Here is an 18,691-nt window from a genome sequence, read left to right on the forward strand (position 1 = left end):
ACATTATTCTGATTTAATTCTCCCATCAAACTGATGGCATAGATAGTACTATCCACATTTTGCAGGATATAATATTGAGGCTTAGAATTAAGTGTCTGGCCTAATGTCACATAGCTAATATGTGATAGAGCTGTGATTTCTACTTAAATTGACTCCAAATTCTATGCTCTGTCTATTCTACCACACAGCCAAATATGCAATATTAACTGAGACACAGACTCTACATCTTGCCCAAGCAAATCTACATTTTGGGAAATATCTATAATAGCATTTATTATTGTTATGATTATATGGATTTTTTCCTACAGCCTTTTCGTGCATGGTAGAATATAATGAATACATTATTTCTTCCCATGGCAACTTTATTCGGTCTTCACTCATTTATGCCACTATATTAAACACATCCCAGGCTATATATGCCCCTATCGTAGGTGCATTCCCAGTTCCATGGCCCTCCACTTCCCTGCTCAGCAGTCAGTTACTTGCAACAACTTTCCACTGCCAACACTGTCAGAAAACGGAATGCCACACAACAGCTAGAACCACGATAAGAAACTCAGAGGTAACTAACATATTAAATTCATCTTATTATTTGTTCCTGCCTTGCTCCCCATCGCCTGCTCCCCAGCTCCAGACAATTGCTAACTTCTAGGCTACCAAATAGTGTCCTTAATTTAATTACTACCTACTTGCACTACAATTTACTGGATGGTGACATGGGAGTAATTGATTTATCACCATCCAGTATGCCAATGGGATCTTAACTTATTGCTTACCTGTTCGCAACTCTGGCTATTGAAACTTCTTATTCTTGTAACACCTAATACATTGACTCTTTTTTTTTTTTTTTTCTCTCTCTCTCTCTCTCTTGAGATGGAGTCTCGCTCTGCTGACCAGGCTGGAGTGCAGTAGTTTGATCCTGGCTCACTGTAATCTCTGTATCCCAGGTTCAACTGATTCTCCTGCCTCAGCCTCCCAAGTAGCTGGGATTACAGGCATGTGCCACCATGCCCAACTAATTCTGTATTTTTAGTAGAGACGGGGTTTCGCCACGTTAGCCAGGCTGGTCTCAAACTCCTGACCTCAGGTGATCTGCCCACCTCGTCCTCCCAAAGAGCTGGGATTACAGGCATGAGCCATCGCACCCGGCCCTAATACATTGACTCTTAACACATTTTTGCTAGACTATTCACTGAATAGTATACTTGCAGCAATAATATCTTATTTAGAAAGGAGACTTCTTAGCCAACATCCTGCCCTCCCCCTCAAAAATTAAAACAAACAGCAATAAAACTCTGTCCCCAGATCTAATGAGAGATTAATAGACAATACACATCATATAAATCAACTAAACTGAATTAACTTGCCATCACCGCTGCGTAAGTTACACAATATGGCCCCATATTTTTAATGTAATATGTGCAAAGTGTCATGTGTGCAGGAAGCCATCCTCTATTTGTGCATGTGTATGTGCATGTTCTATAGAGAGAGACAGAAAATAAATAATTGCATAAATAGATAGGACTGTGTGTATGGCGTTATGTTACTTATGTACCATTATTGATAGAACCTCCTATAATGATTTTTTAAAATGCCATTGATCTTCTTGATTTTTATCTTGATCTTTATCTAGAGGAAACCATGTATATATTTCACATTTGAAAATGCATACATTTCAAATAATTTTCCCTAGCATTTTCTGGAGAGAAAAACAAGTCATTAACTCAATTTAATTTAGCAGACTATGTTCATTTTATTTCCTAAGTCACTAATTGCTAAAGAGGGAATAGGTAACTATATATAAAAGACTATGTTGAAACTTCATTAGGCTTATGTAAATATCCAACAACTACAGACACTGGCTCAAATAGGTCATTGTCTGTACTTCAGTGAGAAGCAGATTGTTATGGCTGCCAAGAGTAACACTCAGCCACAAGCCTGTGGACAGGCTAAAGCTGAACAGCTGGGTAATGCAGGCCCACAATGTACTTCAAAATATATGGTGACCATTTATTGTCGAAACTTAAACAGAGAGGGCTATGTTCTTCCCACCATGGTCAGCCTCATTGCTTAATTTATATTTATAGCTGGTCTCTCTCCCATCTGTGCACACGGCCTGTGCTGCATCTCTGAGGAATTGGAGTGGCATTCTTTGAAGACCTGATTAAATAGCCAGGAAAAAGCAATTCATCATGTGTAAGAGGGAAATGTAAGACAGTCACAACGGTGTCCTATCACACTTTCAGATTTTTATCTTCATTTTCTTTTACTTTCTTTTGAATCCAATGCCAAATACAATAAACAACGACCAAAAGTGTAGAAGCCACTGACAACACTCTACCATCTAGATGGAAAATAAATGAATTATCGAGATTTTCCTGGGCTCTAGTGAGGAGTTAAATGCCATTTCTGCTGAAGGGAGCCTTGACACTTTATGGTCACATAGACCTAAACAAATCAGGCCCAAGTGGAATGCAAGATACCATGAATTAAAGGCCTCCTGTAGAGTTCCTGTTATAAGTGAAATTGAACATCTATAACAGGTTGATTGAATAAGCTGAACTACTGGAAATTAGAAGGAAATAGCTTTCTATTTTTCTGCTGTAATCCATCTTCAAACACACACTGTCAGCTCTGTCCTCCCAACCCTGATTGTAACTTGGGTCCATCCTCTGGTCCTGGGGTGAGGTAAGTATTTAAAAAGCCTTATTGGCCGGGCGTGGCGGCTCATGCCTGTAATCCCAGCACTTTGGGAGGCCGAGGCAGGTGGACCGCCTGAGGTCAGGAGTTCGAGACTAGCCTGGCTAACCTGGTGAAATGCTGTCTCTATTGAAAAAAAAAAAAAAAAATAGCTGGGCTTGATGGTGGGAACCTGTAATCCCAGCTACTCGGGAGGCTGAGAGAGGAGAATCACTTGAACCTGGGAGGCCAAGGTTGCAGTGAGCTGGTATTGTGCCATTGCACTCCAGCCTGGGCCACAGAGTGAGACTCTGCCTCAATAAATAAATAAATAAATAAATAAATAAATAAATAAACGAACAAACAAATAAATAATAAATAAATTTTTTTAAAAAGCTTTATCTTCAGGTATTCGAAAACAAAACAAACAGAACCCCCCACCCCACAACACACAAACACCTCAGTGAGATCTAAATCAAAACATTCACCTAATAGTTTAAAATTTCTTTCCATCTCTCCAAGCAGGCATAGATTGTAAATAGGGAAGGGGGCAGTAGGACTGCCTATCATCTGTGTTTCAGTCTCTCAGTTCGCTTCTGCCTTCTATGTAGGGCTTCCTCAGGGTCAGAGAGGGGAGGATGATTTGGAATAAAGAGACAAAGACTGTTTTTCTCAGCTTGCTCTTTCAAAAGTCCACACTCATGGAAGGTTTCTGCATGCTTCTTTTTTTTGTGGAGCAGTTCTGTGAGTTCTTAAGAAAATTCCCACCTTAGAAATGCAGTCACTGGACCCCTGCTGGAGTTGGCAAAGCACTCTCTGGCTGACCTGCACCACCCTCCTAGCTCAGCTCCATCCAGGCAGCATCACCCTAGTGTCTTGGTTGGGACAGCCTCAGCAGACAGGACCTCTTGGGCAAAGTCCTTTCAAGAAACCTGCAGCCTTGCCTTCTTCAAGTAGAACTGACGCCCTTGTTCTTCTCAAGGGTGGAAATAGAGCTCCTTCCCAATGTTGTCCTCTCCTTTCTCTTCCCTGCATTGTGGACAGCTCCAGGTGGTTTCCAGCCAGTGTAGAGGCTAAAGCAACTCCATCTTGGAAGCTAATCCACCATGTTTGTTGGCTTCTGATTAACCCCTCTTCTGGGAAGCCTATAAGATTTCCTGTTTATCTATTGTTCCTTGTGTAACAGCAGGTACTTACCATAAATCCTGCCATTAGGTCAGAAAACTTTGGTGTAACTGTACTTCCATCATCTCACACTTCCCTTCTAAGCCACCTCTCCCCTATGGTATATAAGCCCTGGGTCTGGGGGCTAGTGGCATGGGGATCCACCACGTTGTCTCAGCACTGCCAGAGACACAAATATGGCTCCTGTTCATAAGTCTTATTAAATATTTCTAAGAAACTGAATTTGTCAGCCTTTTTCTTTGGTCTCTCAGCTTCCTCAGACATTGGGGGCAGGTTTGTATAGACCATGAAACAGCAGAATAAAGTTACCCATTTCCCATTTTTGCAATTAGCCCCCAGCAACACACACACACACTCTGTCTAAAAGGTTTTCTTGGAGTCTGTATAACTTGGCTTGTACAGGAGAGAAAATACCATGACAACCTCTCATCCTATGAATTCTAGCACTTCAAAGAATGCTCCCTCCCTGTGAGTAGTTGCAGGGATGCTCACTGGGCTTCTTTGGTCAGTGCCAAGTGCTAGGAGGATACATCTTACACCTCCTTTAGAAATATGAAATCACATATATCACACTGTCCTCAGCTTTGTGGCCTTAGCTGAAAAATCCAACTTATCTACAATTCTCTTGTTCTGTGACTTGTGTAGCAGCCAGTATCAGCTTAAAGGCGTCCATACTTTTGTTACTAACAATATGGTACAGTTTTTAAAGTGTGACTCACATTAGAGACCCTGATTTTAAAGGTTCCTTTTCTCCTACTCATCCATTACTAGTTCAGCAGAAAATAATATACTTAGTCACACAAATGAAGCTACACTGACATGTAAGCACATCAGATGGAGGGAAAAGAAGTCCATCAGAGAAACTCGTATCTCGAGCAAGAGTTAATTGCCCCCTTTTAATTCCTACATAGTTCCTTTGGCTTCTTTACTCATTTGGCATTGTTGCTCTATAGTTCTTTTATTTTTATTTCAATCAAGGGAAAAGGAGAAAGTCATCCTTGTGAGCATTGCTATGAATCTTCAGATAACTGGCTGGGGTGCATAAAATATAAAGACTTCATAGGCATATTTTTTTAAATGATAAAAGCCAAAGAAAGACTATGTCTTATATGTTTTTCCTACTTTCTATTAAACTTACTTCAGGAAAAGATTAACACAAAAGTGAGCCATGTCAAAAGGAAGGAAATTGGTCCAAAAGAGTTGAAATATATGTAACATGACAGATAATTTTTATGGGAGATATTAATATTTGGAAGTATTTGGATGTGCATAAACAACTGTCTTGTCCCTGTGTTAACCTTCTTTAGTGTTAATCATTTCAGAGCAGCAGGATGGTTCTCTTGCTTTTATTTTTGTCTCTCCTCCCAAGAAATTGTGTTGTTTTAGAGCTATTACATAATGGGTCTAATATCAGTTTATTCTAGTTTTTGTTTTGTTTTGTTTTTGGAGACAGAGTCTTGCTCTGTTGCCCAGGTTGTAGTGCAGTAGTGTGATCATAGCTCACTACAGCTTCAACACCCTGGGCTCAAACGATTGTCCTCCTTCAGCCTCCCAAGTAGCTGGGCTACAGGTGGCTGCCACCATGCCCAGCTAGGTTTTATTTATTTATTTATTTTTAATTTTCAGTACAAAGTCTTGCCATGTTGTCCATATTGGTCTCAAATTCCTGGTCTCAGGCCATCCTCACCCCTTGGCATCCCAAAGAGCTGGAATTATAGGCATGAGCCACTGTGCCCAGAATTATTCTAGAATTCTATAATTCAGCACTATATTAAACTTCCAAAGGATTATAAAACAAAATGACACTTTTTATAATTATAATTAAAAAGTGTAATTTTTCAAGATCTACCTGATATGGTCTGAATCTGTGTCCCCACCGAAATCTCATGTCAAATTGTAATCCCCAGTGTTGGAGGTGGGGCCTGATGAGGGGGTAATTAGATCACAGGGGCAGATTTTCCTGCTGGTACTGTTCTCCTGATAGTGACTGAGTTCTCATGAGATCTGGTTGCTTAAAAGTATGTAACACTTCCCCCCCACACACCTTTCTCCTGCACCAGCCACATAAGATGCGCTTGCTTCCCCTTCACCTTCTGCCTTGATCTAAAGTTTCCTGAGGCCTCCCCAGAAGCCCAGCAGATGGCCAGCATCATGCTTCCTATACAGCCTGCAGAACCATGAGCCAATTAAACCTCTTCTCTTTATAAATTACCCAGTATCAGATATTTCTCTACAGCAGTACGAGAACAGACTAATACACTAATTAAAAGAAGATAAGAGAAAGAGGGCCTTACTTTCAAGTGTTTATATCTATTTTTCTGCCAACTTCCATTGATTCAAGATTACATAATAATCATTGATTCAAGATTACATATAAGAAAACATGTATAGCCCTTATGTATATGTATTTATAGATGTGTGTATGTATATATTCACATATATAACTAAAATATACACATAACATATATGCAAGGTATATATTATATCTTTTATATTTAAATGGAATGCTGGGAAGAAAGGCAGACCATAAAAGAGGGAGAAGGTAATGATTTAGTGGTTATTGCCTTGAAAACCAGAGCCTATTATTCATGATGACTGTATCTCATTGGAGATTTTATATATATGTATATATATAAAATATATATATATTTTATAAATATACATAAATATATACACATATACATATGCACATGATTTTCTACAAGGAATATGTCATCAATACACAAGTATACACCTTAATTAATTAAATAATTTCATATTGCCATATTGCCTTTGAGGGGTAGGGAAAACAATATGGATTTTATAAACAGACTATGCATAATTTTCATTCCAGGTACCAAAGCAAATTTCCCATCGTCTTACCAGGCTTAGGAACAATGAGCTGTGCACTGGTCTGGGCATTTCCAGCCTCATTTTCAGCCACACATTGATAAAAGCCTTCGTCTGACTTCACCACCCCAAGTATCCGTAAGTTGCTTCCTCCCTAGGGAAAAGAAAAAGCAGGTGAAATATTTTAGAAAGCAAAAAACTCAAGGTGACAAAATGAACTTAGATGAGACCAAAGTTTAATAAAACACCACAGAAGAAACAAGAGGAGAGGCCCTGAGGTGTCTCAGCTTTGCAGACATGCCCTATGCCACCTGGGTAACGTCACACATTCCCAGTTTTCTTTTCTGAATTCACAGGCATCAGTTTAACCAAGAGCTACATTAAAAAAATATGCTGACAAAAATACGCATCATCCTCAATACCTAAATGAGCAGCCAACAGACAAGTCTTTTTTAGGTATAGAAGAAACAAAGATTAGCATGAAAAGAAATCTCACTCTTTTATTTGTTATTGAAGGAAGTTCAGGTTTAGTAGCTGCTGAGGAAAAAAAAGAAGGCTATAAATAGAGAACAAATCAAAGTTGGATATTTTCTGGAAGTGTTTGCCCAGAAAAATGTCTAAAAATTCTTTAAAAATTGTAATGGCTTTGACATATACCCTTTTGGGGTTTGGAGAGGGGAATATGGTGGATATTTTATACCCATGTGGTTCTTGTTGTATGGCTGAAATGTTTCTCCTTTATAGATTAAATACAGCGACATTAACTCCTTTTATTTAGAAACTGAGCCATCATATTTTTCAAGGATGGATGATAAAATGATCCAGAGATAGCATTTAATTATACTAACTCAGTTTATCTTCAATATTAGTGTAAGAATTAGTTAAGTAAGTGAAACGTGTTAAATTAGCTCCCCTGAAGTCATTAAGAGATAAATATTACCTCATGGGGAATTCTTAATTGTTTTTAGTGTCTTGTAGTCAATTCCTAGCTGATGTAAAATTCTTTGATAAAGCTGGCTAACTTCTAATTAAGAATTTTCATATAACTTACTATGTGTGCTCAGTGTTATGTGTGTGACAGACAATGGCTTTCAAATTTCTGGAGCTGTTGAGGAAATATTTTTAAGCACAATGTAATGCAAATAGAGCAATACCTTACATTTTCTTTCACCTATAAAAGAAGAATTTAAATAGGTTGACTGTAATGAGTCATGCTGGGAGAAAGATTATATTCAAAATGTAGAAAAAAATAAATGTTGCCTTTTACAATGTGTTCTTAAGGGCACTGAAAAATGTCCTTTAAGTGTAAGTAGCATATCTCTTAGGCATATACAACACTTTTTAAGGTGCCCATTGGCAGATCATTTTTAATTCAGCGGTAGTGGAAATAGCATCGCCTTTAAAGGAAATAATGGATCACTCTGGTATTTAAAAGTTAAAATTTTATCTTTCTTACTCTATTTCTAACCAATTAAACAAATGCAACTAAAAGTAAAAAATAATAAGTGGTGATAAAAGTGATAAAATGTACTTTATGGATTTATTCCTTAAGAACCTTTATAATAGGCCAACATGCATGCACACAGATACTATGAAAGTTTCTGAAAGTCGACTGATTGTGGAAGAGGCACTTTGCAACAAAGTCCATTGCAATATGATGGAGAAAGCTTGTGTCTGGACTCATAGGATGACTATGCTCTAATCTCATTCTGCCCGGGAGATCTGGCTTAGATTACAGCTCTTTGAAAGTGTCATGTCTGCATCTCAAACTCTTTGAAAGTGTCATGTCTGCATCTCAAACATAAGTAGACCTAAAACCCTCTTCTTTAGCTGCAAGTTCTTTTATTTTTTATATTTAATTAATTAACTAATTAATTAATTAATTTTTTTGAGACGGAGTCTCACTCTGTCACCCAGGCTGGAGTGCAGTGGCGAGATCTCGGCTCACTGCAAGCTCTGCCTCCTGGGTTCACGCCATTCTCCTGCCTCAGCCTCCCAAGTAGGTGGGACTACAGGCGCCTGCCACCACGCCCAGCTAATTTTTTTTGTATTTTTAGTAGAGACAGGGTTTCACCGTGTTAGCCAGGATGGTCTCGATCTCCTGACCTCATCATCCGCTTGCCTCAGCCTCCCAAAGTGCTGGGAAGCTGCAATTTCTTTGCTATTTGAAAAGAACTTTTTATCATTCTCATATATTCATATACCTAGTCAGAACCTCCAGTGCTAACATATACCTATAAGTGAGTTTTCATAGAGCGTTTGAAAATGAGACAAGCATTCAGCCAGTAACAGCAAAATCTACAATAATGGAAGTTATTGAGCACTCACTGTGTACCAGGGCAACAACTCAGTGAATACAGTACCACTATCCATATTATCTCCCACAATAGGGATAGAAAATGAACTCAACCTTATAGGAAACTATAAAAGTTATTCCTCTTAGCTTCAATTCATTCCAGTATTCACAATTACAAAGCAATGTGTACTGTGGTTCTTCACGGCCTCTCTATCACTGCAGCCACCAATGCCACCAGCACCCACTGTCCTTATCACCACATCACCACTGCCCTTCTCAACTGTTCATGTAGGATAAGCTGGTCCTATGAGGCAGGGTAGGAAGACAAAAGCTGTCTGTCTTACCAAGTGAAGACTTCCATAATCATAAGTAACATATCTTATAAAACTGTATTAAAATGGGTAAAAGTCAAAGAAGTAAGGGATTCTTGGCTTAAATCTAGAACTAGATTCTAAACTCTCTTTGATAAACCAGCAGTGAAACTGTGAAGCTACTCGGAAATTCTTAGGCTCTCTGTATTTCATTTATTTTTGTTTGTTTGTATGTTTTAAAGTCTTGTCTGTAAAACCAGGGGGCTGAACTCTTTGATCACTCTTTTTCAGTTCAAAAATTCTTATGTCTAGAAAATAATTTGCTTTATTTGAATAATTTTCTTACATCACAAAATATCTCCAACAGGAACCATTTTTTTTTTCAGGAAATAAAAACAAGTGAAAAAAAATAGAAAACAATGAATGGGATTAAAAAACAAATATGAAACAAAATAATTACCACTATCTGAAAATAATCACTAGGAATGACCACATCTCCATTCTTCATCCAATTCACAGTGGGCACAGGCTTTCCAGAGACTGTACATTCAAACTCAATATCCATGCTTTCATAGGCATAGAGGTTGGAAGGATGATTTAAAAACCATGGCGGAACTGCAAAGACAGAAAAAAAAAAGTGAGTGGGTGGGGATGTGAACTTGCATGCTGCTGAGGTCTTCACTGAGTTTAAAACACTGCTCTGGGATAGAAAATATTTGTAATTCAAATAATTCCCTAAGCCTTTAGCTTATTATACAGGAACTATTATAAAACAAGTCTTTTGTTCCCCCAAATGCCACAAGGAAAGAAAAAAGGAAACACTATTTGAGAAAAAAAAAAAAAAAAAAAACATACATAATAAACATTCTGAACACCCATGTGTTATGTATCCAATTGACTTACATGCTGAAAAGTACATAAGTCTTTGGAAACTATTCTGATGAAGTAAAGAAAGGGAAGTTGGTAGAACTGAGACAACCCAGAGTATAAGATGAGAAAGCTGAGTTGTCCTGTAATTCTAGTTTCATTAGGATTGAGTTAATGTGATGGACTCATTTTCTGTTGAAACTGGCTATAGTAATAGGGAACTACACAAAGCCTATATCATCTTTACTGTGGCCACATTCTCATTTTCTTAGCAATTACCTATTGTAGTGTATTAACTATACTGTATTATTCTTTTCTCAGCATGGTATGTGGTATACTAATTTAATTCCATTTCTTAATTATCATAACACTAGTTACTCTATGATGGAAATTTGCAATTGAATGAAAATTACAAATATAACACATCTTTACTAATGAATCGCTAAATCTTAGTCCCTCAAAACTTTGCCTAGGAGAAAGAAATTTTGAAAAGTAGGCCGGGCGCGGTGGCTCAAGCCTGTAATCCCAGCACTTTGGGAGGCCGAGGCGGGCGGATCACAAGGTCAGGAGATCGAGACCACAGTGAAACCCCGTCTCTACTAAAAATACAAAAAATTAGCCGGGCGCGGTGGCGGGCGCCTGTAGTCCCAGCTACTCAGGAGGCTGAGGCAGGAGAATGGCGGGAACCCTGGAGGCGGAGCTTGCAGTGAGCCGAGATCGCGCCACTGCACTCCAGCCTGGGCGACAGCGTGAGACTCCGTCTCAAAAAAAAAAAAAAAAAAAGAAAAGTAATGTTTATTCTCTTCCATGGGGAAACTTAGAGCGACCTCAGATTTAAATATTCATATTGACTGAGAAGCCAGATTAAATTCACAGTGAAGTAGCACCCATGATCTTGTTTCACATAGAAAATGGATACGTATTTTTAGTAGCCATTATCAAAGGTAGACTCATATACAAATGTGTATGAGTTCTAATCTCATGTCATTTTTGTCATGCTCAATGAGTGATGAGTGATAATTTTTTGCTTAAGTAGCTGTTGTATTTTGCTCTTTCTAACAGCCATCAGCAAACTTTCTCCTGACATCAAAGTTAACGTTCAATCTTTGATGGTCATTGCCTGGTGAAAACTCCCAGGATTTAAGTCCTGATTTTTCCTACTAAATGATCTCTCTCTCCTTATTTCCCTGATTAGTAACTAAATAATATTTGGACCTCTAGCACTAAACAACTTGGCTAAAATTATTTATTAATTATTGATGATATTTTTAGTATTAGGCTTTTTTGATTCCTTAGCCAAATTCACTGACAATAAACCAAAAGATATCAGAAATAATACTTGAATACCTCTGAGCAGGTATATTAGTTGAATATATGGAACAGTTCATTCTGCTACCTGTTTTTCCAAAGACTTTGGTCAAGGGTTCATTTACTACCCAATGCCCAACATTTAGTGAGAGCTGACAATGCACAATTTATTAGCCTAAGCCCTTTATACTGATTATTCTCACTCCCACTACCTGAAGCAGGTTCTATTAGTTCCATTTTACTAATGGAGAGATTGAAGTACAAGGTGTTAAAATAAGTTTCCCAAAATTATACATCTTGTAAATTGTGAAGGCAGACAGTCTGATTCCCTGCTTATGTACTAAACTGATTGGCTATAATTGTCTCTTTTGCCACTTGAAAATTCTGGTAGAAGGATAATGCAATAGTATTTCTAAAGTATCAGAGATAATTGTGATAAGCAATTAGAGTCATTAAATAAAAACACGTTTCTAACCCTCCTCCCCCTTTAAGTTCTTCTTTCCTGGTGCCATAAAATCTACCTGTATCTATCCATCCTTAGTGTTTCTGAAATCATTATGCCTACATTAGAGTTTTTCAAAATTTGGGTCACATCCATTAGAATTTGAAATTAATTGACTGGGTTGAGACTAAAATTTAAATATATACATTTATGTATATGTATACACAGAGAGAGAGAGAGAGAGTAGGATAGAAAGGATTAGGACTACAGAGGGAGAATAGAAAGGGAGAGAAGAGAACACCAAATTTATACTGAAGAAAAAAAAGAGAAGTTGCAAGAGCCCAAATAATGGAGCCAGATTGGGCTGGGTTTAAATCTCAAGTCCTTCTCTAACTACAAGTGCCTGTTACTATCCTCATCTATAACTTGAAGAATTCAGAATAATGACAGTTAATGTTTGTAAATAACAGTGCATAATTGCATGATAAATAAATAAATGCAAAAATATATTAGAGCACATCACTGGTAGCAAACATAATTATTGCATATAAGTATATATAAATACATAAATATATATGGTATGTCTGTTTATATGTGTGTGTGTGTGTGTGTAGCCTCTTGCTTTTTTTTCAATTTTGTTATTTCCTGATTCTCCAATTAGAGTAGTTTTCTATAATCTCAATGTCAAAAATAGTGTGCTTTACATAATAGAATTTCTCAAAGAACAAATGATTGAGTTTAAGTGATTGCTGTTTTCTAATAGTTTCATGCAGATCCACTGTTTCTCCAACTTGGGTTTCTAGGACTCATTTTCCTGTTTATTTTCTCTCAATGGAACTAAACAAAGCAAAGTTGATCACATAGTGAATCCCTAAAACCTTCTCTTATATTAATAAAATAGAGTGATTTCTGATAAACCAAGGGGAAAATAATCTGATTTAACCATATAATTATAGTTGTAATACTGTTAAGTGCCACAGGGATGCCTCAACAATTATTTCCTGATTACAAATGTGTATATGAGTTCTAATCTGCATTTTGTAATTTTCTGATATTTCTTAGGTTTCCAGCATTACACTGGACACCTTGTCTTCTCTGGCTATCTTGATATCTTTATTTCTATTCAGATTCTCTAAAATTTCACAGTATATCAGACAGCACTCAAGGGAAAAAATAACTTTTCTCACTTAAATGGGGAGTTGAAGTATCAAATAGCAATATTGTGAATCAGAAATGAGTCTAAGTCACTGATGGACATTTGGGTTGATTCCAGGTCTTTGCTATTGTGAATAGTGCTGCAATAAACATGCGTGTACATGTGTCTTTATAGCAGAATGATTTTTAATACTTTGGTTATATACCCAGTAATGGGATGGCTGGGTCACATGGTATTTCTAGTTCTAGATCCTTGAGGAATCATCATACTGCTTTCCATAATGGTTGAACTAGTTTACAATCCCACCAACAGTGTAAAAGTGTTCCCATTTCTCCACATCCTCTCCAGCACCTGTTGTTTCCTGACTTTTTAATGATCGCCATTCTAACTGGTGTGAGATGGTATCTCAGTGTGGTTTTGATTTGCATTTCTCTGATGGCCAGTGATGATGAGCATTTTTCATGTGTCTGTTGGCTGTATGAATCTCTTCTTTTGAGAAATGTCTGTTCATATCCTTTGCCCACTTTTTGATGGGGTTGTTTTTTTCTTGTAAATTTGTTTTGAGTTCTTTGTAGGTTCTGGATATTAGCCCTTTGTCTGATGAATAGATTGCAAAAATTTTCTCCCATTCTGTAGGTTGCCTGTTCACTCTGATGGTAGTTTCTTTTGCTGTGCAGAAGCTCTTTAGTTTAATTACATCCCATTTGTCAATTTCGTTTTGTTGCCGTTGCTTTTGGTGTTTTAGACATGAAGTCCTTGCCCATGCCTATGTCCTGAATGGTATTACCTAGGTATTCTTCTAGGGTTTTTATGGTATTAGGTCTAACATTTAAGTCTCTAATCCATCTTGAATTAATTTTCGTATAAGGAGTAAGGAAAGGATCCAGTTTCAGCTTTCTACTTATGGCGAGCCAATTTTACCAGCACCATTTATTAAATAGGGAATCCTTTCCCCATTTCTTGTTTCTCTCAGGTTTGTCAAAGATCAGATGGCTGTAGATGTGTGGTATTATTTCTGAGGACTCTGTTCTGTTCCATTGGTCTATATCTCTGTTTTGGTACCAGTACCATGCTGTTTTGGTTACTGTAGCCTTGTAGTATAGTTTGAAGTCAGGTAGCGTGATGCCTCCAGCTTTGTTCTTTTGACTTAGGATTGTCTTGGAGATGCGGGCTCTTTTTTGGTTCCATATGAACTTTAAAGCAGTTTTTTCCAATTCTGTGAAGAAACTCATTGGTAGCTTGATTGGGGATGGCATTGAATCTATAAATTACCTTGGGCAGTATGGCAATTTTCATGATATTGATTCCTCCTATCCATGAGCATGATATGTTCTTCCATTTGTTTATGTCCTCTTTTATTTCATTGAGCAGTGGTTTGTAGTTCTCCTTGAAGAGGTCCTTTGCATCCCTTGTAAGATGGATTCCTAGGTATTTTATTCTCTTTGAAACAATTGTGAATGGAAGTTCATTCATGATTTGGCTCTCTGTTTGTCTGTTACTGGTATATAAGAATGCTTGTGATTTTTGCACATTAATTTTTTATCCTGAGACTTTGCTGAAGTTGCTTACCAGCTTAAGGAGATTTTGGGCTGAGACAATGGAGTTTTCTAAATATACAATCATGTCATCTGCAAAGAGGGACAATTTGACTTCTTCTTTTCCTAATTGAATACCCTTGATTTCTTTCTCTTGCCTGATTGCCCTAGCCAGAACTTGCAACACTATGTTGAATAGGAGTGTTGAGAGAGGGCATCCCTGTCTTGTGCCAGTTTTCAAAGGGAATTTCTCTAGTTTTTGCCCATTCAGTATGATATTGGCTGTGGGTTTGTCATAAATAGCTCTTATGATTTTGAGATACGTTCCATCAATACCGAATTTATTGAGAGTTTTTAGCATGAAGGGCTGTTGAATTATGTCAAAGGCCTTTTCTGCATCTATTGAGATAATCATGTGGTTCTTGTCTTTGGTTCTGTTTATATGCTGGATTACGTTTATTGATTTGCGTATGTTGAACCAGTCTTGCATCCCAGGGATGAAGCCAACTTGATCTTGGTGTATAAGCTTTTTGATGTGCTGCTGGATCTGGTTTGCCAGTATTTTATTGAGGATTTTTGCATCGATGTTCATCAGGGATATTGGTCTAAAATTCTCTTTTTTTGTTGTGTCTCTGCCAGGCTTTGGTATCAGGATGATGTTGGCCTCATAAAATGAGTTAGGGAGGATTCCCTCTTTTTCTATTGATTGGAATAGTTTCAGAAGGAATGGTACCAGCTCCTCCTTGTACCTCCGGTAGAATTCAGCTGTGAATCCATCTGGTCCTGGACTTTTTTTGGTTGATAGACTATTAATTATTGCCTCAATTTCAGAGCCTGCTATTGGTGTATTCAGGGATTCAGCTTCTTCCTGGTTTAGTCTTGTAAATGGACTAAATGCTCCAATTAAAAGACACAGACTGGCAAACTGGATAAAGAGTCAAGACCCATCAGTCTGCTGTATTCAGGAGACCCATCTCACATGCAGAGACACACATAGGCTCAAAATAAAGGGATGGAGGAAGATCTACCAAGCAAATGGAGAACAAAAAAAAGCAGGGGTTGCAATACTAGTCTCTGATAAAACAGACTTTAAACCATCAAAGATCAAAAGAAACAAAGAAGGCCATTACATAATGGTAAAGGCATCAATTCAACAGGAAGAGCTAACTATCCTAAATATATATGCACCCAATACAGGAGCACCCAGATTCATAAAGCAAGTCCTTAGAGACTTACAAAGAGACTTAGACTCCTATACAATAATAATGGGAGACTTCAACACCCCACTGTCAACATTAGACAGATCAACGAGACAGAAAGTTAACAAGGATATCCAGGAATTGAACTCAGCTCTGCAGCAAGCAGACCTAATAGACACCTACAGAACTCTCCACCCCAAATCAACAGAATATACATTCTTCTCAGCACCACATCGCACTTATTCCAAAATTGACCACATAATTGGAAGTAAAGCACTCCTCAGCAAATGTACAAGAAAGGAAATTATAAAAAACATCACAGTGCAATCAAACTAGAACTCAGGACTAAGAAACTCAATCAAAACCGCTCAACTACATGGAAACTGAATAACCTGCTCCTGAATGACTACTGGGTACATAATGAAATGAAGGCAGAAATAAAGATGTTCTTTGAAACCAGTGAGAACAAAGATACAACATACCAGAATCTCTGGGACACATTTAAAGCAGTGTGTAGAGGGAAATTTATAGCACTAAATGCCCACAAGAGAAAGCAGGAAAGATCTAAAATTGACACTCTAACATCACAATTAAAAGAACTACAGAAGCAAGAGCAAACACATTCAAAAGCTAGCAGAAGGCAAGAAATAACTAAGATCAGAGCCAAACTGAAGGAGATAGAGACACAAAAACCCTCCAAAAAATCAATGAATCCAGGAGTTGGTTTTTTGAAAAGATCAACAAAATTGATAGACCGCTAGCAAGACTAATAAAGAAGAAAAGAGAGAAGAATCAAATAGACGCAATAAAAAATGATAAAGGGGATATCACCACCGACCCCACAGAAATACAAACTACCATCAGAGAAGACTATAAACACCTCTATGCAAATAAACTAGAAAATCTAGAAGAAATGGATAATTTCCTGGACACTTACACTCTCCCAAGGAATGCATTTTTAAAACCATGCAGTTGGTTTAAATTAACAATAGGCAGCACAAACCACTCTGGTGACTGAACAACATGAACTGAATAAAAAAACAGATTGATGAGCAGATTTTATTACGAGAAAAATAAAAATAAGCATAATCTTTGAGTGGCTGTGATTCTGCCCTCAGAATAGTGGAACGCCAGCTAGTTTCCCTGGAGCCATGTGCCTTTGGACTTTATTTGCTCATTTTTGTTGAAATACTGGACATAATAAGCCCATTAATCTTCTCTGGAATGAATATATCTGAAAAGACTAATCACACCAAATGTCTAGGATGAGTTTGCTGCCATATTGGGCTACCTCTATATCCTAAACAAATGGGTTATTTCAAGTGCCATATCAAAGTACTATAAACAAATAATTTCACTTTAAGGAGCCATTGTTTCACATGTAACCACATTCAGATTACTACTAAGAAAGCCATCTGGCATTGAATGTAGGTTTGGAGATAACATATTGGTATGGTTTAGCTCTGTGTGCCCACCCAAATCTCATCTCGAATTGTAATCCCCATGTGTTGAGAGAGGGATCTGGTGGGAGGTGACTAGACCATTGGGGCAGGTTCCCTCATGCTGTTCTCATGATAGTGAGTTCTCAGGAGAGCTGATGGTTTTAAAGTGTGGCACTTTCTCTTTCCTGCCGCTTTGTGAAGACATGTGTCTCACTTCCCCTTCACCTTCCGCCATGATTGTAAGTTTCCAAAGGCTTCCCTAGCCATGTGGAACTGAGTTGATTAAACCTATTTTCTTTATAAATTACTCAGTCTCAGGTAGTATCTTTATAGCAGTGTGAGAATGGACTAATACACATAAGAGGAAAAATGTTCTTTATAAATACAAGCTTCTATGTTAAACATACCTTAACAAAATCCTCATTCTAGGTAATAGTGTTTGTAAGAGACTTCTCAATTTTGAGATAAGAAAAGCAACCCCATAGTTTCTATTCTTCCTGCACCAATTTTTGTTGCCAAAGGAACTGTATTCAGCTAACTTGATCTTTAAATGCATACTCCTTCCTTCCTCCTTTTTAAGGAAGGGGCTGTGATGATGCATCTTCTGTCCTATTCAGCGCCTCTCTCCTGGCTTTTTCTTACGTGACAAGTGACTTGAAGTCTGCTTAATGTTTCTCTCTAGTTTACTTTCTCCTACCTACGTATCTGTATTCTCTGATAGGATTGGTTGTTGAGATTTACATTTGATTCTCCATATGAGTGTCTCTCACACATATCTGACTATACTGTCTAAAAATTTAGGTTAAGTTGATTTCTAGCCTTAAGAGAGCAGAATGTATTACACATTGGAAACAAAAGCATACTTAAGTTACATTCTATTAATAATGATTGGCACTTCTACTGTACTTGAAAAAATGGATTTCAAGGTATGGATTTTATTCTAAGTATTTTCTATTCCAAAAGATGCTTCAGTGTCGTCTGACAGTGATTATTTTCATGATGAGGGGAATGTGTTTGGGTGCTCTGACAACTTCTGGAATATGCTTTAACTTTTTTCCTGACACAGGTGTAAGACCAAGTGGGAATATTTAATTTTACATATGTTTTCTCAAATGAAAGTAAATACATGATTACTGAAAACTACATGACAGAAAAGCAGTTGATTCTACAGCAATTCATCCCATTGTGAAATCAATCTGGATATGAATTCACTAAGCTACTAACGCCTTAAGAACATGGATTGTCTTATTTATATTTGTGTCCCCAAAGCCAAGCATGGGACAGGTGCTTAATAAATATTTGTAGATGACCAGGCATAAGTGTAGTTCAGTCCTCACAGTAAAACCCTTTGGATTCAGTCAGCTTCTGGCTGCAGATGAGTAATCATTTTGGAAAATCTAAGCGGGAAACAACATTTAAGATATAAGGGGATTCTTTTATTC

The 18,691-nt window shown here is 37.6% G+C and overlaps 1 protein-coding gene across 5 annotated transcripts in view; it reads right to left on the minus strand.

Moving 5' to 3' along the window:
* DCC (DCC netrin 1 receptor) overlaps positions 1–18,691 on the minus strand; it is a 1,219,717-nt gene that overhangs the window by 480,290 nt on the left and 720,736 nt on the right. For all 5 annotated transcript variants that reach the window (XM_050767870.1, XM_050767872.1, XM_050767869.1 and 2 more), the window contains exons 6-7: positions 9,761–9,915; positions 6,727–6,847 (exon numbers count right to left, since the gene is read on the minus strand). In XM_050767870.1, the coding sequence (XP_050623827.1) occupies positions 6,727–6,847; positions 9,761–9,915 (276 nt within the window). The remainder of the gene's footprint in view (positions 1–6,726; positions 6,848–9,760; positions 9,916–18,691) is intronic.

This window comes from Macaca thibetana, chromosome 18 (assembly GCF_024542745.1).
Source record: "Macaca thibetana thibetana isolate TM-01 chromosome 18, ASM2454274v1, whole genome shotgun sequence".
Classification (NCBI taxonomy): Eukaryota; Metazoa; Chordata; class Mammalia; order Primates; family Cercopithecidae; genus Macaca; species Macaca thibetana.